Source organism: Numida meleagris, chromosome 2, assembly GCF_002078875.1.
Source record: "Numida meleagris isolate 19003 breed g44 Domestic line chromosome 2, NumMel1.0, whole genome shotgun sequence".
NCBI lineage: Eukaryota > Metazoa > Chordata > Aves > Galliformes > Numididae > Numida > Numida meleagris.
This window is the reverse complement of record NC_034410.1, coordinates 59,356,346-59,383,108: the sequence shown is the minus strand read 5'-3', so window position 1 is coordinate 59,383,108 and position 26,763 is coordinate 59,356,346. Positions and strand designations below refer to the sequence as shown.

General features: G+C 44.2%; 1 protein-coding gene across 2 annotated transcripts in view; it reads right to left on the bottom strand.

Moving 5' to 3' along the window:
* Nucleotides 1-24,885, bottom strand: part of GMPR (guanosine monophosphate reductase) — a 42,396-nt gene extending 17,511 nt beyond the window's left edge. The window contains exons 1-7 of one of the 2 annotated variants that reach the window (XM_021387876.1): nucleotides 24,350-24,885; nucleotides 19,675-19,794; nucleotides 18,950-19,033; nucleotides 17,296-17,469; nucleotides 10,102-10,183; nucleotides 8,170-8,276; nucleotides 2,938-2,980 (exon numbers count right to left, since the gene is read on the bottom strand). In XM_021387876.1, the coding sequence (XP_021243551.1) occupies nucleotides 2,938-2,980; nucleotides 8,170-8,276; nucleotides 10,102-10,183; nucleotides 17,296-17,469; nucleotides 18,950-19,033; nucleotides 19,675-19,794; nucleotides 24,350-24,436 (697 nt within the window). In that variant the 5' untranslated portion in view covers nucleotides 24,437-24,885. Of the gene's footprint in view, nucleotides 1-2,937; nucleotides 2,981-8,169; nucleotides 8,277-10,101; nucleotides 10,184-17,295; nucleotides 17,470-18,949; nucleotides 19,034-19,674; nucleotides 19,795-21,787; nucleotides 21,947-24,349 lie in introns of those variants that run through there. The other variant, XM_021387877.1, reaches the window with a different exon arrangement.

Sequence of the window (26,763 nt, the reverse complement as noted above, 5' to 3'; positions counted from 1 at the left end):
CCTCCATACAGATGCAGCACAGCTGGCCCCAGAAGCAACATTCACCTGTGCTCCAGATGAGACAGTGAGCAACAGCAGGTGTACAGACACAGCTTTTGAAAACGAGAAAAAAAGCCAGCATGATCTGTCAGGTACATTTTGGAAGCAGTGTATGTTCCCAGTTGACTCTGCCATCTGATTTTTCCTTCCTTTTCCCTCTCTGCTCCCATATCCCTTCTCACCACTGTTGTAAGGAACAGAAATACTGCGTTTAAGATGCTGGCTTAGGATTCAAAAGGCACATTCTGTTCCTGGCTGTTTCACAAAAAGATATGTGACCTCAGGCAACTGAACTTAGTATTTCTTTGCTTTGACTTTTCATCTTTAAAAACAGGGACAGTAGCGCCTCCCTGGGGCATTCTGAGAAATGTGTTCATGTTATCAGCCTGTCCAAGGGTGCACTTATGTGAACCATCCTAGAGACAAGGCTCTTTCATGCTTTCAAAACCTCTTTTCTCCCTGATCAACCTGCATCTTTTCCATTATCATCTCCAATACTCAGATGGCAGTGTCATCTTCAGTCTCCCAAATCCATACACAGTTTCCATCCAGCAATTCCAGAATTCCAGCAGTCTTTCCCAAAGCATCTGTCCCCTGCATTTTTGTCCCTTTACTTCAGTGTTTCTCTGCTCCTTGCCTTTTTTACTAGGCTTCTACTTTGCTTTTCCTCTGTGCCCAGTCTACCCTTGATTCCTGTCAACACTAGTGGTGTCACCTTTCGCTTATAAAGCTTCTCACCATTTTCATGTTGTGTTCCCCCCCCCCCCCCAGTTCCTCCCTTGCAATCAATCCACTCAAATCCTTCTCTTGCCATACACTTGCCTCTCCCATTTTTCAGTGCTGCTCGTCACATCTGGGACTTTCTCATACTTTAAATGATCCAAATGGCTGCCTTGTCACTGTTCAACATCCCTGTCACAAAGACTTTACAATGATCCAGCAAAAAGAGGCAGTATAATTGGCACGATAGTTAACAAAAAGTCCTCTTTGGGTCTCTTGTCTCTGTTTGGTCCAGGCCTCCATCTCCAGATTCTTATTTTGTCATCCACCTTCAAAAAAAGCACACCTGGCTCCAGCTAGTCAGATGTCCACAGACTGGCTGCCTCAGTCATACATAACCAGATATGGTAAATCTTTTGCCTCGGGATTACCTCTATCAGTTCTAATCCCAGTGACATACAGGTCAGACTGATTTGCCTGGCGTACTGTCAGAGTTAGAAACCTTAGGTTTCTAATGCTCCTCCTCTCCCAGGATCAATCTGTGGTATCTTTCAGATGTACCACGGTGAATCCCAGCACCTCACAACAAACAGCAAGTCCAGAATCTGCCCCTCATAGGTTTCAAGCAAGCTTCGCTTCAGTATAGCCCAAAGAGGTTAAAGAGGCCCTTGCTTATAGCAAGTCTACTACAAAGGAAAACATTTGAAGTTGCTTCCTGTTGTTCTAACTTCTGGGAATACTCTTGTGAAGAAAGATCTTTTCAGGGCCAAGTTTCTGTGCAGGCTGCACAGAATGCAGTGAGATTGCACTTCAGGTTCACAATGTCCCAAAGACAATGCAAGCAAGATCTGGGGAGAGCTGAGGAGCCAGATTCAGTCAGAGAGAACAAAGCTTTCACTGCAGGCAGCATGATGTCAGAGGGGGCTAATCTGAGCTGAGGAGAGATTGGGTGTTTTTTTTAACATAATCTTGTTGTCAGAGAGGGTGGATGCTGCTGTTCAGCTATGTCAGAATCACTCAGCTGAAAGTATCTATCTTCACATCACAACACCCACTGGGTAACACAAAGGTCCTGTGAAATCTTGTGAGAGAGCAGATTCGTGCTGGTATCATTCACTCCTGGGCTATGCTTAAAATTCTCTAATTATGTCCTGTCATCTCAACTGTCTAAAAAGCCAGGAGCTGTTGGCAAACTTAGAAGACTGATTTCAGTTTCAAAATTTCCAGGAGGTTCAATTTTTTTTCTTGGAAGGTCTGTAATCTCAATTCAGGCCTGACTGTGCTTTCCGTACTTGCAAAGCTTTCTGCTCAGCAGATGTGCTGTATCACAACATGGCTATCTCTAGTTTTCTATCATCCTGAAATCTCAATGAGACTATGCTATGTATGTGTGTATGCTATATTCTGGGCATTACCCTGTTGTGACATCTCCAAAGGGTCTGATATTCTGGGAGCTGTCTTTAAGTGTCCTGTAAGCCCAGGATCCTTTTAGTCCCTTGTTCACATACAGAGCAGCAAAAATGTAATGGCTAAGTGACAATCCTAACCTTGGCCTTCCACAGTGATGTAACTTTCCCAACAGAAAATATTCACAGGCTAAATTCTCTATTCTGTCAGCAAAAGGTGGTGCAATTTACTGAAGCTTTTGGCACGAGAGCAAAACCTGTTAATTATTAACTTGGATATTTTAGACATCTGCTCAGCTTTAGGGGATACATTCTAAATAAAATCTCATCTCTTCAAGTGGAGAGCCGATTCCAAGAACATCTCTGGGAATCTGGCCTGCTTTTTAATTTGTTCTTCAACACACATTTCACCATCTCTTCATCCATCCAGGGCTCAGGTCAGCCAGTGTTACAGTCGTCTTTGAACCCTACTCAGAAGACACCCTTATCAGTTTTCTTTGTATTACTGTCCCAGTGGCTATATCCTATGCACACCCGGCAGATAGTTTCTAAATAGGACTTCGACCTCTGTATGCTTTTGCTCTGCAGAATTTTGACTGTCCAGCCCAAAGAACAAATTCATGTCTGGTGTATTAATTTCACTGTAGTCACCCACAGGGACAAATGTAACCTACTGCTGATTACACACGTGGGGTCAAATTGACTCCTGCATGGTTGCTCACCATGCTGGAGTTACACAGGGTGCAACATGTGGCCCTGCATTTGTCCTTACCAAACGCTTTGGCGACATCTCCTGGGCAGCTGCATCCTCCATCCTGCATAAAGAAAAGAAGGGACCTGGTGAGCATTGGCACCCTGTGACTTGCAGCCAAATGGCCTCTCTGCGGGAACAGCTCATCGAGAGCTGACTGCATCACTGGTATATCAGCTTGGCTGAGTTTCTAGGCAATCCATATTATCCTTTTTATTGCTTTTATACGTTAATCTCATTTACTCTACCAGTACAGTGTAACAATAATACCACTGGTAACAGCAGCAGTGCAAATTCCTGACTGACGTTTCCAAAATCTCAGAAACAGGAAAACAAAAAACTCTTCTTACGATCTGAATCATTCTCTGCATTTTTAATTAAAGGCTGTATGATGCGGAGGTACCACAAACCCCTACTATAAACCACCAAAGACATTTAAAATAACTTTCTCAGCAGTTTACAAAAAATTAAAAGGTCACAGTAGGAGGAGCAAGGAAACATACCATCAGATACATTGGATTTTGATCTGATAATCTTTAAGCAAATTGGGTAATCTGATCTTTGGTAAGTGAAAACTAATCTCTCATCCTACTCCTCACTGTTTGCTACGCGTTTGGTAAAGAAACAACAGCACTTTCAGTTCTTTAGCATTTTAGAAATACGTGTTTCAGTTTCAGAGCAAAGTGGCTGATGAGGGCATTTTGGTTGAGGGGAGGAAAGTTATTTATGTGTGACAGGGATGTTAAAAAAGGAAGGCACATACATAGCAGAGCTTAGTTATGGCTTTTTACATTTCATAAAGGTCTGAGCATCAGATGAAAGATCCTTCTATCCTACAAGTCACCGTAACAAGAGAGCTCCCCATTTCTTTGAAGATCAGGGTCCTTTGCAGGCTGCTGACAGGCTTCCTGCTTTTGAGTCTACTCCCCAGACTGTATGGTTACTTCATTTTGCTTCACCTCCCTGTTGGCAGAAATATGTGCCTGTGTATGACCTGTGGCTGAGTACAGCCAGAAGCCCCTACCAGCAGCCATTTTAGAGCCAGCTTTCACGGGTAGCTGGCAGTGGGGCTGAGTGTTAGAACCTCTCCATGCACAGAACAGGATTCAGACACAAACCGAGCAGGTGGATCCATAAATGAGTGGTTTTTCAAAGGGCATCCCACTGGAAACAGTGCCTGGCAGAAGTTTAAAGGCTTTTATTCCATTTGCTGATAACCTCTAGCACATTATGCTTTTTGTTGAGCTAGACACTCTTGCTGTCAGCTCCAGAAATGAGTGCTGGGTTGACAGCTGAATTTCACTCTCTCCTGTTAAGGGCTGTGCTTGTGCAATTTTCTCTCTCTGTCAGAGCCTGGAGGAGGGTGAGAGTGTGCGTATGCATGTGACAGGGGAGGAACAGCAGAGGTAGAAAGAAGGGTCTAATAATCTTCAAAGAATAGTGTCAGGAATTTGCCTGACTCTAAGTGAGACCAGCTGGCTATAAATGCTCTCTGGTCGATGGGTTTCGGTCTGTTCCTGTTGTGTGGCTCCGTGTCTGACTTTTATAATTAACCCAGTAGTGGCAGTGATGGAGGCTCTATGCTTTCACGAGGATAGAGGGTCTTACTGTGTCACCATTAATCACTAGCTTCAAAAAAATCATCAAGGCACAAAACACTGAGCAGATTAAGTAACTATCCCAAAAGCTCACGTGTTACCATTTAAGATAAAAGGAACAAATGATGATGATTCACAGCACTTCTTCATCTGTAATGTCTCCACTTCACATAAGCAGGTAAATTAAATGACAATGTTTCAAAGAAAGGAAAACAAAAAGGAGACATACTAAGCAGTTATGCTGGAAGATGCTATAATAAAGCTATAAGCATTAAAATATTTCATTACGTGTGTAAAATCAAGTGCTCTGTTTAGAAAATGAGATGGTGCTTCTGCTGTATTCAATCTGGGAATCTGCCCCTTGCAGTTCAGCTAGTCCCACTGAGGGCCTGGGTCTGGGCTCAAAATGACCTGTAGAACTGCTGGGCTACAGTCATGGGGCTTGTTGCAGACAGCCCCTACCTCAGAGCCCTGGGGAAATTTAACTGCACAAATCCCCCTGTGAACTGAGGAGAACTGGCATTACTCTAAAGTAGGCTTACTGAAAAGGGTTTCCAGGGGACCTGTTGAGAGCGTGCCTCTGAAACAACTAGGTGCTAAGCTGAAGCAAAGGAAAAGACAGCTTTCCAGTCAATAAAACTATTTTAACATTGCTAAAATTATTTTGTTTTTCCCAGTCTTGTTCTCAAAATAGATAGACCATTTTACAACAACAAAATTTAGCCTGGGGAGAAATACAAGACGAAAAAGCAGCAAGAACTGGTTGAATATTATATCCAACTTGCTATGTATGTACAACCATGACTTGTATGTTTCAAGCAACCTTTACAATAAACAGTATAATTAGTTATTCCTACAGCATCAGCGGACAGCTATTTACTATGCAGAAGATATATAAGGTATGTGGTATATACAGCAGGAGAAACAACACATATGGTGCTTTATTCTGAACTACATATACTGGGCATATTTCTGTATGGAAAGCATTCTGAGAGGAGGAAGAGAAGGTATGGCAGCTAGACAAAGAACCCTTTTGTCATCCCTTCCCCTGAATACTGATGACCTATCGCCCAGGCAGGGTAAAGGGGAAAAAGGGATCTCATCAAATGATGGCTAAATGAGAGAGCACACATATAAGGCCATTTTCCATTCCCCGCATTGCTGGCTTACTAAAACACATAATTGCCTCTCTATCCAGAAGAGCAGTTCTCTGACCTACAAGAAAAAGAAACTTTATCTTGAGTAGGGTGTTTCTGAAGGAGCTTTCCTGCTAAATGGCCTCTCCACTGTAACTCACTGCTGCACTTTCTCAAAGCCAATGAAAAATGAGACTACTGGCTCCCAGACAAATAGTGCAGGATAGAAACAGTGCCTGTATCTTAGGCAGAGTTTCCTCTTTCAATGAGCCATGAAGGATTCATTTCTGAGGTGAGCTTTGAGTCTTAAAGATAACTCAGGATGAGGAACGTAACTGGTACAATTTCACATCCCCCTTCTGCGTGTGACTGTAAAGTAGCATGTCTGCCTAAAAATTGTCACCTTCTTTGTCAACATATCAGCTCCAAAAATCATACACGATCACTTCAGTAATACAAAATGTTTAAAATCCCAGTTTGTGCTGCCATCCTAGCAGACTTGCTAGAGAATGCGTTTGAAGTGAGTTATGCTCCTCAGAGAGCCCATACCATGCTCAGTACTGTTGCTGTCTTACTCTGTAAGAAGGACTTACTTCCCTTCATACACAACATTACAGAGATGCAATTTGATGAAGGTGCTGGACACAACAGAAGAAAATGCAATAAAGCACCTTAAGGGACACACCCACACCACACCATCAGATCAGCTATTATCCACATGAAGATAGCTGGTAGGCTTTGAATCCCGCACATCTAGCCCCAGTTACGTACCTAGATTTGCTCCCATTTGGTGTCTCCTCTCAGGAGGGTACCTCTCTTCTGTAATAGTCTTGCCAGAGGTCCAGCAATGACCATGCAGGCCAGCTTTTCCAATAAACACATTGATGTCTACCTGCACACTGAATAATTAAAGTATAATACCCTCAACCCTTGCTCTAGTCTCATTAGCTTGAGTGCAAGATTTGCGTTGCAGAGGTGTTGGACACCCCTATTATGGGGTAATGGCTAGGGGGTTATGTAGGCTCCCTGAAGCCTACATGATCTAAGCGGATCAGTTCTGACCTATCTGCAAAGCAAGAAACAACAGAACTGCACAGAACCATCTGATACACACTCTATGTTTTCTTGGGAAAGCAGAAAAGTAACAGTCTTCTGAGAGCTGCTAGCAGAAAATGATTGTTGCAAAACCAGGAAGGGTTTCTGAGCACCACTAGTAGGACGACACACACAGTTATCCAACCTTCCTAGTAATGAGTCAGTCTTTCATGCTCTGTTGCATACATATTCAGCTGTCTGCTACAGGCATAAACATTTGTAATACTGCCCAAGTCATAAAATCACAGACCGCTTTTCTTTTTTTTCCTGCAAAATCAGATAAGGTAGTCAGGGAGAGGAGTGAATGTACGTGCATTAACATTAAAGAGAAGAGAGATCTGACTGCACCCCACACTTGTTTACTTGCTCCATTATACACACAGCTCCAAGTACAGTCAGGACCTTTGCCTAACCACAGTTTGTTCTCCTCTCTCCTCCCCTCTTTCCTCAAAAACACAGACATTTCCTCACAAGGATACCAGACACAACCCAGTCAAACAAAACTGGGCCTTTTGGTGATTTTGCATGGCAGTAGCTTTAAAACTCAACATGCAGTCTCTCCTGCGGCCACAGAGGGAGATTGTTGACTGTAAGGGTACCTCTGAGCACAGAATGCTGGATAGCCCCTTCACCTGATTATCAGCTGCCTCACAGACAGCCTGCAGAGTATCTGCAAGCCTGGCACAGTCAGGGGCACACTGACTTGGCATGCCTAAGCACACAGGACCTTTGGGTACTGCAGGCTTCAGTCTAGCACAATCTGAGACCAAGCTTATAAATTTCCATGTGAGGTGAGTCTGATCTTGCTGGTAGACTGGAAGCTGCCATTAGCAGGCAATGCATATGTATCCTCTTTTTTCTCTGTAGGCTCAGCACTTCCTCAGAGCATCAGCAGCAAATGTGCAGCTGTGCTCACCCAGACCCATCTCTGAAATGCTTCTGTTTCTGCACAAAGAGCTCTGTGAGGATGCTGTCTGATTCCATCCAGCTACCAAGGCATAGTCAGACATGTATCATTTTATCTTGTACTCCCCTCTGCTGCCTGTCTGTCACTTGGCCTTCCCAAGAGAGTAGGACTATGTTTACATTTCACTCATTTTTCAGAAATCTCTTGCAGGAAGTACTGTTTTGCTTCGGTATGAGAATTATCAAGCTTCTTATTCTGTTCGCATAACAACATACCCCCTTCAGGGAGCAAGCAGCAGCTTTCCAAAGGCACAAACAGGAGTGAGATGTGCCTAAGTCTTTTTAAACATTAAAGCAAGTTGGTTCCTTTAAATCTTCACTACGTAGCAGCTAGTATAGGGGTCAACTGGAGATGACAGAAAGATAGCCTCTAACATGCAGGGTACTGGACTGTTTGATTCTCCTATTCTGCAACGGTTTGCACAGTGGGAATCTGAGAGCGGATGATATTTACTTACAGAGATGATATGTCCTTTCAAGCCATGTGCTGAGTCTGCACACTCAATAACAGCACTTAGCTGTGGATAGCCCACCCCTGTCTTAATCCGAGTGGTACACACAGAACCTAGACAAGAAAATGAGAGGAAAAAACACAGGCAGTTAGGCTGACAGAAAAGAATCAAAGAATCACCGTGGTTGGAAAAGATCTCCAAGACTGCTTTCTTTTAATAGTGGAAAAAGATGTGTTTCTGTCTGTATTATTTTTCATGAAGTCTCTATTGCAAATGTTATTCTCACGGATAAAAGGAAGACATAGGAAATTTAATTTTGAAATGCTATCACGCTACTTAATGGGAGCTGTAATTAAAGTGACTAACATCCTCCCTTCTTCTCCAGGTCCCCAGTTCCCAGTTTAGGTCTCATCCATAATGCTTCCTGCTGAGGGATTTAATGCCTAATGGGAAAGAAATCTGACCAAGATGCCTGAAGGGAAAAGGGACAAAGGAACCAGAGAGTCTCAGCTTCAGAGAGGCTCAGCATCAGCTTTTAGTATCTGAATACTTATTCTAATAAATATTGCTATTTATCTCTTTACTACATATGTTTTAAGAAAATAATTATCACTGACAATATGTGGGGGGGGGTGTATACATACATGGTGCATGTATGACTGTGTGTATATGTATTTTTTAAAAAGGTATAGGCATATATATAAAAACTCCAATTACAGCTTGAACATGATAACATGGCTATAGATCTTTTGGAATACCTTCTCTACTTTTCAAGAGAAATTGTCAAAATGAGGATTGCTTTTTGACAGTCCATGTCTTATCATTTAGGATACAGGCCACAAAGGTCTGCATGATAACAAGAAAACAGATCCTAAACCAAATGCAGTGAAATCTCTTCACCCAACTGCAGTTAATCTCTTTACCCAACTGACATCCAGGTACACTCAACACTGTCAGTAAAGCAAAAGTTTCCAATGATCTTTCTGGAAACTGACAAGGTGTAAACACTCAAAAGTATTTCTACAAAGTAGGAAGAAAATTATTTTAAGATAATCTCCACAGAGAATGTATATACTTATGTGTCCAATGCTTTATAATAAATCAGTGCCATAATCCACAAAGTGGACCGCTGCCTAGGAGACACCTCAAGAGGTGTCCTTCTGTGAGGAACATCTGTTACCTGTCAACATCTGTACCCAATCAACTTGTAAAGTTCTGTGCTGGCAGTTATCCAGGGAGGACTACACTACATTTAGTCCTATCTGTTTCTACTTTGAAGCTACAAGCCATAATGCTACTTCTTTCATATCTGAACTTCCCTGTGACATTGCACCACAACATCTCCGTTGCTTACTCTTCAACTATTTTGCAGTATTTACTGTTGTTTGCTCCCATGGAAAAACTGCAATGTTCGTTAGATCATTTGTTATACTCAGTGTACCCGATCAAGGACCATATCATTTGGCAACGTGGAGTAAACAACGTGCCTGCACTGTGCGGGCTGCTCACAGCTATACTGTCAGTGGTACTTGCTAGCCAGTGTAAATCTAGCGCCTACATGTTGACCCCAGCTGCAGCCTGTGAAAGAAATGGCAAAGTGAAGGAGCACATGAACAAACACGCAAGGGAGGGAAAGAAGAAAACGTGACATAAAATACCACTGATTATATCAGCAACTCAGGCAACTCAGTGCTTCCAACAATAGGTATCTACATTTCCTGGAAACGCAACATCCAAGACTTTGTAGTACACGACACTAGCACTCTGCCCATGTATTTCTTAAGCAAACTATGAGCAAGGGCACTGTTACTCCATAGTCCTAAGTGGTCTAGGGATTCTGACAAGCAGACAGCAGCTGCATTACACATAAGTTCCATCTGGACAACTACTTCACCAACATGACCGTAAACCACCCTTATTTGACTGGATTTGACTTACCTGGTCCGATACCCACTTTAATAATATCTGCTCCAGAAAGAATAAGTTCTTCTACCATCTCTCCTGTCACCACATTGCCTGCCTAGACAGAAGGAACAATATCACGCATACAGGAAATTTTAAGACTAGTGCAGCAAAGACTAATTGTGGTACTGTAGAGCCTTATCCAGATCTTTTACTAGTTGAGCCACGTACTCAGAAAGAATATAGCTCACCATATTTTTCACTGCACACGCCGCTAAAATTAAAGAGATTATACAGGTACAATCTGGACTCTTATTAATTTCATGATTGGTCCAGTAAGCTCAGATTGCAAGAGATATGTTTCAAAACCAAGTCTGCTTTGGACCCCAGCTCTGTGAAATGCCTACAGCATGTTACTAACTAGTAAAAACTGCACATAATAAACTTACGTGAAACATGATTCCACTTGCCCACATCACCCATTTAAAGCTCATACTGAGATGGGCAATTCATCTGTAAAGACTGAATTTAGGATCTAGAGAAAACCTCTTAGTAACAATTTTTCAGGACTTTGCAAGTGTTTGTAGTAGTACTGATATAAGCAGAGCAGAAGACAAATCCTAAAACACTTACTTAATATTTGCTCCATTTTTATTGAAACAAAACATCTGTGGAAGTTAACATGAGCTGCCCAGGAAATGTCGGGCAAGGCCTATTCTCCAGTTATTGTTTTTTGGGTTCTAATTCATCATTTATTTATTTTTGATGAATTTTACTCCCCTCTTTCATTGACCTGAAACATCTGGCAAGTCACGATCTGAGGCACTTGAAAAAACAATGATAAATTTAGGCAGCAATTTGTGGTGTACGACACAGGACTACTTAAGTTTTCTCAAAACGGCATGATATTGATTTAAAAAATGTAGAAATAATAAAAGAGAACTGTTGGGAAATTGAGAATATATAAGTACAGCATTTCCAGCTAAGCACCGCTTTCTTTCTGCTCAGTGGCAATTCATTATGCTAAGCATTGCACAATCCAAGGTGAGGTGACGGAGAGCATGCTGCTTACATTTGGGAAGCAGTCTACATTGGGAAGGCAGCTGACTACCTGTGAAGCACATTATGACTTGGTGAAAGACTGGAGTACATGCAACAGATTCATCAACAGGAGCAAACACATATTAAAGTCAGTGGCTCTGTGAGATTCAGGATCAAATCTATATTTAAGTTGAACAGCAGTGTCTTCTTATTAGCAGCGCATGGCAGGTTGTCAAGCTGTCTCTTCAGAAACGTTAACCAGACATTTAATGCAAAATTACTACCAGAGAATGTTGTAACTGCATACGTTGATTCAAAACGCTCATCCTAGCAGGGAAAAGCACGTATGTCTCCATCATGCATTTTTTTTCCTGGAATGCATGCGCACACACCAGCGTGTTTCAGTATTTCTGAATCTGCAGATCCTTAACAACTTTTCAGGAAAGATGTGAAGCTCTACATAGCAGACTTCAGCCTACTGATGACAGGCTTGCTTCTCTTTTCAGACCTCTAAGAGGACAAAAAACCCTGTCAGAGAGATACAGCTATCTGCATGTGAAAGAACTGTAGTTTCACAGCTGAAGAGAGGGGAAAGCTGTTTTCTCACATCCAGCTGACCTCTGCTTCTACTGAAACCAATGACTGTTCTATCACTGATGCCAGCATGACAGCTGAGTGGAGGTAAAAGGGCTTTTGAAGGGCCCACCACCAGGATAAAACCAGATCACTTGAAGAGGAAAAAAAAAAAAAAAAAGATGGATAATATGAATGTAAAAAGACTGAGACTAAAGAGATGAACCTCCTTTAAAATTAACTAAGAATATAAAGTAAGTAAAGTAATTGGAACTCGTACGAAGAAGTAGTGTGCTCGGGAAAGTAGTCAGGGAATATAATAATTGGTGGATGTATCGTATCAGCAAAACCAATACTCAGCATACTAATGAATTACTTATCTGCTGTAGAACTGACTTTCTTGAAAAAGATATACCCTAGTAATCACCTTACCACTAACCTAACTTCGCTACTTCTGGCAGTCAAATAACAGCATCAGTAACAACTGCAAGTCCCTGCAGCTCAGGCTAACCAGCATGCTTTCAATGTGGTCAGTTATTAGGAGCTCAAGCAAATTACCCTGGCTGTGGGTCTGGCCTTACGCACTCAGGATGGCATTCAGCTGTACCATCCCTCAGTGTGAGGTTTCAGCGAGTGTCACCCTGGCTCATTCCAACCCTACCCACGATGACCAAACTGTGGGTCAAACCTGAGGGAAGTCCTGACCTCACAAAAGTCAAAGGGAGTTTCACTACTGACTTTAGTGGGATCAAGATTTCACCTAACAGGATTATAAAGGCTACAGCTTCTCTGACAGAGATATAAAATTAGTGAACACAGTAGGGTAGTGCCTCTGAATCTCAGTCAGGCATTTGATACTGTGCCTCATAAAAGCCTGCTATAAATATCGACTCACACTGACTAAGACAGGAACACTGCTGCACTGATTGAAAGCTGCTGACAAATGGCAATGGATCAAGCTGGGGAGAAGAGTCTGTGACAACAGTACTCAAACTTTCTTCTTGTATCCTAGAGGAAAACACACAGCCTGTGCTTCCACACTATCAGAACACTGCCAAAGGACACTTCCCACCCACCAAAGTAAGAGGTGCTTTACAGTAAGATAGAGATGATGCCCTTTGCTAGGCTGACCCACATCAGGTGGATGTTTGCGCTCAATATAGTGACTGATCCAAGACAGCCTTGGCAGTATCACTGTCTCTGACCCTGGGATTCCAGCTGGCCTCTGCTTTGGGATCCCAGCCCATGTGGAAACACCATAACTGGACTGACTCTGCTTCTTGTTGCAGAGAGAAACTGAGAGGCATCTGCATGGTTTCTTCCAACTGAATTCATGATGCCACTGAGGCTGAGAAGTGCTGCTACTGACTCCAAAGGGAACAAGGGTTTCTGCCCCCTTCTGTTTCCCTCTGCTTCTGGCTTCGCAGTTCTGCTTGCATCCTTCTCTGGCCCACATCTTGTGGGGGCTTCTCCTTCTGCAAGCATGAACCTGCCTCAGCCTTTTCCTTTCTACTACGCTCTCCACTCCTTTCACCATGGCTTCTTCTGTATAACAAACAGAGAAAACTACACAATGGAAAAATTCAGAATAAATATTTGGCAAAGCTTGCTGGCACTGATATTTTAGCTTACTAAAGAGACCGCCAGTAAAATGGAAGAACCCTAACATCAATGATTATAGAATCATAGAATTAGCTAGGTTGGAAAAGACCTACAAGATCACCTAGTCCAACCATCCACCTACCATCAATAACCCCACTAAACCACGTCTCTCAGCGCTATATCTAAATGTTTCTTGAACACCTCCAGGGATGGCGACTCCACCACCTCCCTGGGCAGCCCGTTCCAGCGCCTGACCACTCTTTCAGAAAAGTAGAATTTCCTAATGTCCAGCCTAAATCTCCCCTGGCGCAACTTGAAGCCATTCCCCCCTCGTCCTGTCATTAGTTACAAGAGAGAAGAGGCTGACCCCCAGCTCACTACAACCTCGCTTCAGGTAGTTATAGAGAGTGATAAGATCTCCCCTGAGCCTCCTCTTCTCCAGGCTGAACAATCCCAGCTCCCTCAGCCGCTCCTCATAAGGCCTGTGCTCCAGACCTCTCACCAGCTTCGTCGCCCTCCTCTGAACACGCTCCAGGGCCTCAATGTCTTTTTTGCAGTGAGGGGCCCAAAACTGGACACAGTACTCGAGGTGGGGCCTCACTAGGGCTGAGTACAGAGGGAAAATGACTTCCCCACTCCTACTGGCAACACTATTTCTGATACAAGCCAGGATGCCATTGGCCTTCTTGGCCACCTGGGCACATTGCTGGCTCATGCTCAGCCGAGCATCGACTAATACCCCCAGGTCCGTTTCCTCCATACAACTTCCCAGCCACTCTGCCCCAAGCCTGTAGTGTTGCCTGGGGCTGTTGTGGCCAAAGAGCAGGACCCGGCACTTGGTCTTGTTGAACCTCATCCCATTGGCTTCAGCCCAGAGATCCAGTCTGTCCAGATCTCTCTGTAGGGCCTCTCTACCCCCAGGCAGATCAACACTTCCTGCCAGCTTGGTGTCATCTGCAAACTTACTGAGGGTGCTCTCAATGCCCTCATCCAGGTCATCAATAAAGATATTGAAGAGGACAGGCCCCAGCACCGACTCCTGGGGAACACCACTCGTGACCGGTCGCCAGCTGGATTTAACTCCATTCACCACCACTCTCTGGGCCCGGCCCTCCAGCCAGCTCCTTACCCAGCAAAGGGTACACTAACAAATATCGACTACACTTACTGCTATAAAGGTTCTGTCCCTCCACCATTAATATCAACTGAAATTTTGCTTTAGACATCAATGTAAGACACAACCCAAAAATTTGATGCTAAGCTACAGCAGAACACCCCACTGAACTATTACTCTTGATTCTGGGAAGTAGAGCCAAATCTGTATGGCTCTCAGGAGCTCTGCTTTTTCCTCCATCCTCAATCTAATCTAATTCAAGGCAAGTCATGCAGTCCTTTTTTTGCCCCAACCTGTGTTCCCTATCTTTTGTCCTTCGTAGATAAACTGATCTTTGTAATTCAGTATAAAAGGCAGGAGTGAAAAGAGCCAGGGCAGAAGAAAATAAGGTAATGTAATTATAAAAGCAAGTATTTATAAAAGGAAAAACATGCTCTTGAAAAGCACTTATGCAAGACACATCCTTCATCTACACTGGAGTATTGACCCCAGAGAGTACTACGTTAATCACGGTTGCCTTGCACATCACATTTCAGCCTCAGAGCTGAACCCATTACACGGCCCCTGGGAGCACATACTCCCTGAGACCTGGGATTGGATTATTGTTTTGTACTGCACTGCAGCTGACTGTGGAATGAATGGTCATGCTGAGGAAAGCAAACAAGACAGCCTGCAAGGTCCTGGAGATCACTTCCAGCTATGAGAAAGCTCCTTTATTTTTATATCTTGTATTTAACTGCTAACTCTTTTGTATGAAAGCCACAACAGCAGAGAGCATACTGCAGGCACAGCACAACAACATCAAAGCAGCCAGAGAACAGGCAGCAGCAGGACGTGTCTTCCAGAATACCATAAAAACAGTCTAGATGAGTATTTCAGCCAGGAACAGCTTCAAAAGGCCATTTTCGTGCAGACTGCAAAGCAAACTCATTTGAAAATGGGGTATTAGTGTGTCTCCCAAGCTGAATCGGGGACTTTCGGAGACTGCACAGACTCTGGAGACCTTGGAAAACAGAAGGTTTTTGAACACTTCAAGTCTGTTAGCATGCTTTTAGGAATGAAAGTTTATCCCTGTTGCAGGAGATGAAAAACATGAGCCATACTAAGCCATTATCAGAGAGAGGAGCCACAACTGGAGAAGGCAAGTGAACAAGTCAGAGCTGTGTATGTTTTTAAATAGGCTGTGCTCTCAGGTCAAGATTTACAGGAAGAATAAACTTAAGTTGCAGAAGCAAAGGAACCAAAAAGTTGAACAGATGTGGAGGAGAGATGAGACTGGCATAAGGACCTTGGACTTGATATCTGGGCTTGATACCTGATTTTGGCACTTAGACCAGTGCCTTCTGGGCAATTCATCCCAGCTAAATTCCCTCCTCAGCCAACAAAGTCAACAGTCTATGGGGAGGTGGAAGAGGGGATTACAATTTTCTCACCAGTCCTGATAGGGAAGAGGTTTGGGGTTTTCTTTGTTTGTTTGTTTTTGTTTTTAATTCTGTTTAAGCTCCCTCCCACAACACTTCAAGCCAAAGACACTGGAGTAATAACATCACTAGTGTTACTAATTCCAAAGCAAGGAAACAGCTCCTTCCCTCACTATTGTGAGCATGAAGCAGACAGCTCTAAAGGCCCACAACCATCACTTCAAACTTTCAAAGGTTCTCCCCAAAGTCATAAGAAACAAGGGCATACCAAAAAGCTTTCATGTCTCCTGGGAGGTGATGAAGGATGCCTACTTACAGCCTATGGTAACCCAGAACCTGCCAGGCATTCCAGATCACCTAAATTTTCCAGTGCTGCCATCATTCAGGAGGCAAGAATGCTGCCTCCCACTGACACTGGAGGAAACAACACAGTCTTCTCCAAGCTTCTTGAACATGCAGCTCCCTACTGAACCAAGTCAAACTGTGCACTTATGATCACTTTTACTCCACATTTATTTTATGTGCAAACTGTAATGCTTGGCATGAACAAGCGGGAAAGTGTTGCCTAAGCACATAACTTTTCTGCTGCAGTGGTGTGAAGAAAGTTTGGTAGGCTCATTAAGAACCTGCTGCTTGAGAATTTCTGCTATTTTCATGAAAACAAATTCAGATTCATTCCATCAAAAGCCCTGAGAAACAAGCAGACGTAGGGCTTTCTTGCAAGTATTCCCACTGCTAATGCAAACACCTTACTCTTAGTGCAAACGGACCAGAGGAAGCATGGCAGCAGTGTTCTAAGAAGAGATAGGAATATCACAGAAGGGGCATGAAAAGCTCTGCCAGTGACTGTTTTACTCCCTCATGATCCCATTCACAACTGCACAAGACCCCTATGGTTCTTCTCATAGGCAGTGGTTAGTCTATGTTCAACTAGTGACTAATAGCTGGAAATAGCTATCGGCCTCAATTGACCAGAGACGTAGGCACATTCCTGCAGCAAACCTCAGCTTGGAATCACCAAAATAAACCTACATATTTTATCATTAGAGGTTGCATTTGGTGTAGGAAGGAGGATGTGAGTAGTAGAAAAACTGGATCCACCCAGTCTGAAATGTCAGCATCACACTGCTGTATCAGAGCACAGACTGAACAGAAATTTTTAGCAATGGAAGACTGACAATGCCAACATGTTATTAAACCATCATCATTTGGCTCAGAGTCAACACCTTGCTGATCTGAGAGATGAACAGAGCTGCCCTCTGTATTCTCAGATGAATATCTGTCCACATATATTTGTCTGGAAAGCAAGATGTTTGAGCTAGGCTTCTTTTTCTCTCTCTTTTTATTCTTTTTTCCTCCAATGAGGACACATAAATTGGTGGAGCTACTACAGGGCTCAATGCCTACCAGCCAAACTCCGGACCCTTTTTGCAGACAGAATTCACACACACACACCCTCCAACCTTTCTACAGACTTACCATAATGGTGTGATTTGGGAACAGGGCACGGACAGACTTCACAAATGCCACAAAATGTTCTGAATAGCCGTTTGCCACATCCAAGCAGATGAATCTGATAGGTGGGATGGCTTCTAGAATGCTTGTTAACTTATCCAAATCAGCTTTTCCACTACCTGAGCTTGCTGCTACATGCTGGAAAGATAGAGGGAGAACAAAACAGTAGTAATTTGTAAAAACTGCAGTAAATACTCTTTGTACATCTTCTTTTGCATAGTCTTGGGAGGGCTTCAAGGGAAACCTGTGCTGGAAACTAGTTAAAGTCATGCTATATAATATTAAACAAATGCCTTCCTGGCAATACCAGGAAGGTTACCTCTGTTTTGTTTACAGGATCTAAAACAAAGCAAGGTTACTGTTTTATAAGCACTTCATTCCCAAGTGGCTTATCATAGTCAAATATAATCACCTGAGATGGACGAAGGTTCAGCTATATTTAGATTAACACAAACACAGACGCTCTAACTTGGTACATGTCCAGGAAAACGGTGGCAAAATTTGGAGTAGTGTCATAGAGAGGGATTTGGATTTAAGTTCACCAAATCCTTCCCTGATCTACAGAAGCACACAATAGTTCAGTTTGTTAGGGACCTCTAGAGACTGTAGTCCAATCCCCTTGTGAAGCAGGTTCTGCTACTACTGAAAACAAGCAGATTGCTTCCTCTTGTGTCTTTGTAAGAATTCTTTCCAAGAGAAAAATATTTTCTACAGCAGTTGGCTCAAAAACCCTCTGCAGAGACCCAAGGTCACAGAGCAAGTCAGTATTTAATCACTAAGAGAGCCTGCTCTGGTGATTAGGAATCACAAAGAGCTATCTAAGTGCCCAAGTGTTCACGCACAGGATATTCCTAGGATCACTTTCTATCCTTCAGTGCCGTATAAGGAATCTTGATGAACTTAAGTGATAGACTGGCTTTCAGACAATTCTGTAATCAATAGTCTATACAACATAATTCTAAGGTAAGGATACAATACAGTATGCAGTACTCTTTTCTACACAGTACACACTTCAAAACTGTGCCAAACTCTGAGGAGTACTGGGGATAACTAGACATGCTCTTCTACTGGTGCATGGAGGTAAATGGAAGACACACACACTCTGACAACTTTCAAAACTCATCCCTACTTGAGTCCAGCAGCTGGACCGCTCCAGCCCACAGGCTTTGTGCCTGCTTGCAAACCTGACAGCAGAGACTCTGCCTAGCACTAGGGCATGCAGGGTCAGTTCACTACTGGGTTAACTCAGTACGATTCACATTTGTGAACTTGGGCTTCTCTCTTCCCTACACTAATACAGCTCCCAAGAGGAATAGAAGGCCAGCAGACACACCAGTTCCCAGATGCTTCCTTCTTGTTTGTTCAGGAAACTTCTCCGTTTCCTTTCTAGGAATACATATACTTTGCTTTTTGCATCATAATATAAGCACTTTCATAACGGACTCAAAGAGCTACTCTTTCTAAACCAGGACCAGCCACTTCCCTGGATGTGCTTAAGAAGAGTAAATATCTTCATTCCCCAAAACCTCACTTCACAACAGTATTCCCAAGAGACCTCAAGGTATGCGAGTTCAGAACAAAGCAATAAACCATAATAATTTACAGTATGAAAATGTACCTCAAGGCATTCTGGGTGATTGGCAGCAAACAGTTTCCATTCTTCCAGAGAATAATGCTTGTGAATTGCAGTGAACATTGCATGCTAGCAAGAAATAAGAGAACTTATATTAATGTCCAAGTTAGTCATCTTTCCCTCAGCTGTGGAATAACAAACATTGTATCAGAAATTCCCATTTTAAGTATAGACTCATCTTGCTTGAAAGAGTAACAGTGGATAAGGGACCAGGCAACTCCTAAGGTAGCTTAGCATACTTGTTGTTCAACTTTTCAGGATGGGGTTTCTGACATTTAATAAAGTTACGGTCAGTATTTTGCTTGTGCTTATGTGCTGCAAGAGATTAAGGTGAGGCTTGAGGCCAGAGGCTAATTAACTAGAGACTCCTGACTGCCACAGTTTTATTCAGTAACCTACACTTTCAAAACCCTTTTTAGCTAACAGCTTTTTTATATACACATCAAAAACTAAGCTTTAGTGTTCCCCACCTGAAGCTCAGCTACATCCAGTAAACATTCCCACTAACATTCTTAATCTGGGTCTCTCTCTCTCTCCAGGCAACGGTGTTGCTGTAAAAGTACAGCAGCTTTGAAGGATGACCATACCTTATTGTTCTTCATTTTATAACTCCTCGCCCCCGTTCTCAGTCATAGCTAAAAGTTAACAAGGGTTGTTCACCCTTACCCACTGGGTTCCCCGCTGCTGTAGAAATGAGAACCAAGACTTACTTTAGCCATAACCACAGCCATTTCAAATGTCCCCACAGTGTCCATGTTTGCCACTATAATGGGAATTCCCGTGTACGTCTGCTTGGAGTTGCGGAAGGTGAAAGTGCGCGTGAGGTCAACCTGCAACAAACAGGCACACATTCTTTTCAGTAACTGACTGAATCCTCATGAGTTTTGTAACTGACTGCACTGGAAGCAGGTTTGAATAATGCTTCTTAGTTTTCCTCAAATTTTCTGATTTTCCTCCTTTCATTCAACTATTGCCTCACTTAATTTCATTTATTAATTACAACTTCTGCCTTCCAAATAACAAAGAAAACAGAAATAAGAAGTACTGTTTTCTGTGTTAGAGAGCTCTTGCAGAAAAAAAAAAAAAAAGAGGGTTGATATTTAAAAGAACAACAACAACAAACAGAGTGCGGATGTGTTTGGAAGCAACAGATAGGGAAAGAAAGGACAATGACAACTGTGGATGATTTTATACAGAAGTAACCTCAGCTGTTTGTGTGGCTGCCTGAGAAACCAGGGGTGAAATCATAGATCCACTGAAGCAAGAGTTGTAATTCCCCCTGACTCCAGGGCATTGATGGCTTTGTCCCATTCTTTAATGTAAGTGACAATATATTAATTCAAAACCAAGTTTACTCTTTGCTATACTTGCCAGCTACTCTTGGCTATACAATATGAATCATACAATCATACCTTTGTTCATTAAACCATAAGGCAAGCTAATTTCTAAGTTAATTTCTTCCAACTGTGTCAGCCTTTGCCTTCAAAGTTAATTCTTCTTCAGCATTTTCAAATGATTGCAGTAACATCAGGTATTTTGTTCTAATACAAGAGGAATACCAAAATTTGATCAGCTCCCACTGGTCTGCTTAGCATCTTGCAAAATGGAAAAGAAATCTAAGAAATGCTCAACAGTAAGATACTAATTTAGTTTTTGAAATGGCACAGTGAAAATGAAGGCTCTTTCATAGTTTTCATTATTCCTCACTTCCTTGATCCAGGAACTGCCAGTGACCTGGCCTGAACGGAAGTCCAGCACCAGTAAACAGGCAATATTAAAAATAGACTACTTTTGATCATACACTCACAATGTATTCTGAGCTCTGTCATATTGCAGCTACGTTCTGACTGATTAATATGGTGATTTTTTTTTTTCATAACTGGTTTAAGAGAAACAACTTGGTGTCTCACTGATGCATCATTTTGCTTAAGCTTGTAAGTGAAGGGTCACTTTAGAGGACAATCTAAGATATATTTTAACTGAGACTCGCCCTTCTTCCCATTCACAATCAGGGAGGGCTGGTTCTCCACCCATCTCTGCTGACACAGCATTCTTCTATCAATTTCTGCTGCAGCTAACAAGGGGAGATAGAACAAGGAAGGCATTTAATTATATTTCATTCACTTTTTATGCAATTATTAACTAGAAACAAGGAAAAACAGAGTATCACACAACTAGTCCTACAGAGACAACGGTACCAGACCCACAACCAAACATTAATACAGAGTAAAAATCTCTTTCAAATGAACTTAAGATGAGTAAACTTAAGAAAAGTCTGAGGCAAGATGCAAAGCTACACAGGAAATATGAGGCCATTAATGTCAGTGATTCTCACTTTCATCTACTGTAACTTTTAATATATGACTTCCTTTAGCCAACCAGTTAGAGGGATCTCATGCAATTATCCACTCAGCTGATAATACTGTAACAACAGCATTTGTGTAAGATAATTGCAGGGCTTCCACTAATAAGGCTTTCATAGTATAAGAAAAGCAGAAATGTTGCAGAGGCCTGAAGACATTTATGTGGCGCTCTAGTTCTCCAAAGAGCAAATACCAAATGTTTGGGAAGGAAACACCAAAACCAAGGCAAGTTTTAAAAGATTCCTTCCTTAGCCTGCCTTTCCAGGTCCCAAGAAGATGGTGTTTAGAGACCTCTGAAGACAAAAACCTTCTCCAATCCACTGTGTTAAACAGCCACTCATGGACAAAGAACTTGCCCAGTACTTTTATTGAAAACATTCATATTTTTAGTGTCTCTGGTATTCTATAGCAATAAATTCCAAAGCTGATTTATACATTACATAAAAAGCATGACCTTTACCTCCTAACTACATTCAGTGCTTCCTGCACCTTGTTTCGTGAGAGGCAACCAGCAACCACTTCTCAGTTTCACCTTTTCTATTCCACTCCTCACTTCTTGGACTTCTATCATATCCACCACAGTTGCTTCTTCTCCATACTGGATAGTCCTAGGGTTTCTTTTTTTTTTTCCTCATCTGGAAAGCAAGCATTACTGCTGATACCCTTGCTGCTATTTTCTATAGCTACTCTGGCATGGAATGCTAGTCTTGTGAAAAATATTCTTGTGTACTCTACATGAGCATATCAAGTTCCTCTAGTAACTCTTCTGACCTCTGTCTTACTGAATGCTGCTGAGCTGATGCTTTCAGAGATCCACAACTCCAAAATCTATTTTCTGCGTGGAAAAAGCTAATTTATAGCTTATTGTTCTATGCATAAGAAGAAATAACTTCAGATTCTAGGACTGCTCGCCATCTTTCAACAACAGTAAATGTTCCTTCAGAAAAAAAAAATAGATCATTAAATGGATTTTTTTTTTTTTTAACTCCTACCTAGACCTTTGGCATATGAAAATACAAGGACTTTGACTGTTCTGTTAAAGCTCCCGGGACTTCTTTAAATTTACAAATTCAAATTCAAAATTAGAGGACTATATGTCCAGTGCGCTTACATGGGACATTCTGCAGAGGCTAAGTCCATCAAAGGCAAGAGTAAGAGGTTATACAAGTGCTAAGATGCCACTGACAGCCAATGCTGTACTCCTACAGTCTCCCACTCCAATCCTTGCTTTCAACAATTTTACCCTGAGTTTGAATTCAAAGTTTAAGATTTCTGGTATCTTTTTCAAAGAGAAAGCAATGATAGAAAATGAAGACAGTGCACGGAATCAAAACCAAGTATCAGCATAGCAGACCCACAAGAAGAACTGCAAACAGCCCAAACTGGCTAAGGAGCTGACTGCACAGAAAGCTAGCCTTGTGCAAATTGAGGCATTCACACCAAAAAAGCAAAACCCTTGCTGATAAAAGCTTCAAAGCAGCAGCTTGCTGTGTAAGAGGCGCTGTAGTATGCTACCTCTGTTCCTCTGCCAGCACTATTTATTTATATTCTTGTTTTGAGGCAGACTGTGGCTGTCCATTTCAGATCTGGCTCTCACAGACACTGTTTATTCCTGTTGCTACAGCCTCAGTGATGGTGTCCAATTTCTTAACCTTCATCAGTTTCCACTGACCCCCCCCCCTCATGACATGCACTTTTTCTCATCTGAAATGCTTTTAACAGTTCATCATAGCCACCCTCTACAACCCTGCCATATCAGCTCATGTTCCCCCTATCATTTTCCCTTCCCAGCAACCCTTCTATCCACAGCCTGCACACTGCTAAATATATCCAACAGCACACGGAAGGAGGGATGTGCCACTCGCTGGAGCACAGCTCCACCTGTTTGCCAGGCTGGCACAGTGACTTTTAGAGAGGGACCACGGGTGCTAAAAGAAAAAGGCCAGAAGGGGCCTAAGAGCCATGTGAGGGGCCTGCAAGCCTTATGAGCAGTAGCTATGTGCCATGAAGTTGCTCAGCCTCGACATTGATCCTTGTAATTTAAAAAAGACTAACCCGAGGTGACCCTTCTGTTGAGAAGGTCCCTCCAATCTTAGACCTGTACAGTGGCAAAAACTTTCTGGCTCAGTTGTTGGCCCCAAACCCCCATCCACGCACCCCTAACAGACACAACCACCCCTGCTGCCCTTTCCAGGCTTCTCTTTCTGCCTCACTCCCTTGGTCTTAGCCTCTCACAACTCTGCTTCCCTTGGAGAAAAGCTTAATCCTCTTTCCATCCCCCAGCACAGCATAAAACCTTCATCAGTCAAAGTAAATCCTTTCTCAGCCTCGGGGTTACGCGAGGTGAACCAGAAGGCACCTTCGCTCCGGAGGCGGCCATCTTTTCTGTGGAGGCAATCCCCACAGGATTTTCTGGGATCTTCCCTGATCTGGGGTGAGAGATAGCTCCGGGGATCTCCCTGCTCACAGCATGCCCTCAGCCAAAGAGCAGAGCGAAGCAGACCACGGGAGGTGTTACAATGGCTACGGGAGGAACGGACCCCGCCGCTCCCGTTGCCACCCGATGGGCTCGCAGCCCAGGGCAAGCTGAGCCACGGGAACATTTTTTATGTGAGTGTGCCAGCGGTAAAGCGCTGCCCACGGGCCCGGAGGCGGAGGACGAAGACGCAGCCCCACTCCCGCGCACCCGGCAAACAGCGCAGCTCCCCCCCCGCTCTCCGCAGCGGCACCTGTCGGCAGCAGGCAGCCCCCGACCCTTTTATTTTCCCTTTTCTTCGGCCGAGGAGCGGGGCAGGGCCCCGGCTCACTGCGCCCGCCGCGACCCCAGGTTCCCCCTCTCCCCCCGCCCCTTCCGAAAGCAGCACCGCATCCACCCACCCCCCTCGCAAAGGGCGTTTCGATCGGGGAGGTCACGGCTACGTTAGAGTGGGGGATAAAAATATAGCAGGGAGGGAAGGAGGGCGGAGGGCTGGGGAAGTCAGGGGCTGAGCGGAGAAAGCATGCTGGGTTTGAGTGCCCCCACCTCGGATCTGCTTTTGAGGCTGCTTCGTTTGGGTCTGAGCAGGACATCTTTAAAGTCCAGCTTGAGGTCTGCGTCTACCCGGGGCATCTTGCTGGGGTTGCGGGGGCTCTCCTGGCGGCAGCGGCGGCCCCGCTGCGCTCCGCTCCGCTGCGCCGCGCCGCCTGCCGAGCCGGGGCGGCCAAAGCCCGCGGGCTGCGCACGGAGCCTATTTATAGGGCGCGGGGAGCGCGGCGCGGCTGCCGGGCCCCATCGCTTTATTAGGAGCGGGCTGGTGTCAGCCGCGCACCCGCTGCCCCTTCTCCCCCTCCTTGTTTCTTTGCCGTGCCTGTGTGTAGCGGGGGAGACAGATGGGGACGCGGGCACGGCCGCCGGCACAGGACTTAAGGGCAAAGCAAGGGCAGAGGAAATGGCGCCTCCGTGTGACCGAGCGGCCCTGACGCTGCCCGCGCCGGTGGGGAAGCCCGCTGCCCTGGGGACTCCCCCGCCGCTGCCCTCGCGGCGCCTGCGGGCTGACGGCCGCGGGCCAATGGCCGCCGACCAACCGCCACCTCCTCGCGCCGCCCGCTCCTGAGGCGGCCGCGCCGGTGAGCGCCGCTTCCCGCCCCAAACTTTGCAGGCTCGTAGAGGGCCGGCCATTGCGCGGCAAGGTCTCGATGGAAGTCAGGGCTTCCGAGGCGCTTCCCCAAGCGCTTGTGCCCGGCTCTCGGACCCCCCGAGCTGGTTCCAAATGTGACAGCTGAGTGAAGGGGCTGTGCAAGTGTTCGGCGTTAGAAGTGAGACGTTTGCAGCTGGCTGGTCACAGGAGAGCGGTCAGGCTGCCAGCCACCTGCAGCTGCCTCAGCACACGCATTTCTTATTTTAGTCATAGAGAAGCCCGATCAGGGACTTTATATGATCATTTTCAATGCAACAGAAGGGCATAAAAACCCCATAGCAACAGAATTAGGTGTGCTGGGTCCAGACTACTTCTACTGGCACTGGGATGATATAAAGGTACCAAAAGGTTCCATGGGATCTTTGAGCTTAAAGTCTGTTTCATTACAAAGTCAGTGGGTTGTGAAGACTTGGACTTCTTTGCAAAGCACGAGTGTTGTCAGTGACTGGAAAGTGAAGCAGGAGAGAGTCATTGCTGGCTTCCCTTCCTTGCACACATAGCAGGATGAGGCAGCGCTCTCTTTTTTATCTAGAAGTTGCACGCATCCAGTCAACACCCTCCTGCACAGCTCTTTACAACCTCTTTGCCCTACTGTCCTGGGTAATTTAGTATGCCTGGGTGTGGCACCCAGCCTTTATGCAGCAGGCAGACGTTTGGGTGCTTGCTGTTTTGAATGTCCAGGTGAAGAAGACTTGAATCTGGCTTCCAGTAAGCCTTGAAGCTTCACAACTCCAGAAGATACTCCCTGAGAATTTTGCCATTGAGGCTCTTCTCGCAGAAACTTTTGGGTGAAATAAGACCCATTACAATCAGTCTCATCTGCGTAACAAATGCTGTTCACTTGGTGATTTCTCCACAGGCCTCACCAGTATAACAGAGCTACTAAAGTTTGCCCTTTAGAAACATACTACATTTCTCACCATTTACTGTTCAATAATAAATTAACATTTTGTTCGGGAGCAGTTAGTATTGGTGAGAATGGGTCCTGTGGAAGTGGCACGTGTATAGCAAAGAACATCAAGAATGGAGAAAACGCAAATGCTTTCTGTCCCTGCCTGGCACCATATCTTCTCTTTACCCTTCATGGAGTGGATGGGAGGCTGAGGAGCAAGAGAGGAGCTCCTGGACTGCACTGTGCCTGCAAAAGTTCAGCACTGTTGTGGCTAGTAGGAGTTGGAGGCTATCGGTGATACCTGCAAACCCCAGAAAATCCATGCATGATGCTGTGCTGCTCAGCAGAGCAGGATCAAATTAGGGAATATTTAAACAATTTGTACATGTGTAGGTTGATGAGATCTGATGGGATTCACCCACGAGTTCCGAGGGAGCTGGCCAGTGCCACTGTGACACCACCTCCATTATCTTTGAAAGATCATAATGTTTGGGCAGGTTCCTGAGGACTGGAAAAAGCAAATGGCACTTCTATCTTTGAGAAGAGCAAGCAGGAGAGCGTGGGGAACTACAGACCAGTCAGCCTCACCTCAATACCTGGAAGCATGATGGAGCAAATTATCTTGGAAACTATTTCCAAACACATTAAGCACAAGAAGCTGACTGGAAGTAGTTGCCATGAATTTACCAAGACAAAATCATGCCCAGCTAACTTCTAGTTTGGTAGATGGGGTGTGAGCAATGTGAGCAATGGATGTTGTTTATTCTGACTTTAGCAAAAGGCTTTTGACAGACTCCCATAACATCTTCATAGATAAGCTGTTGAAGTGTGGACTAGATAAAAGGACAGTGAAGTGGACTGAACACT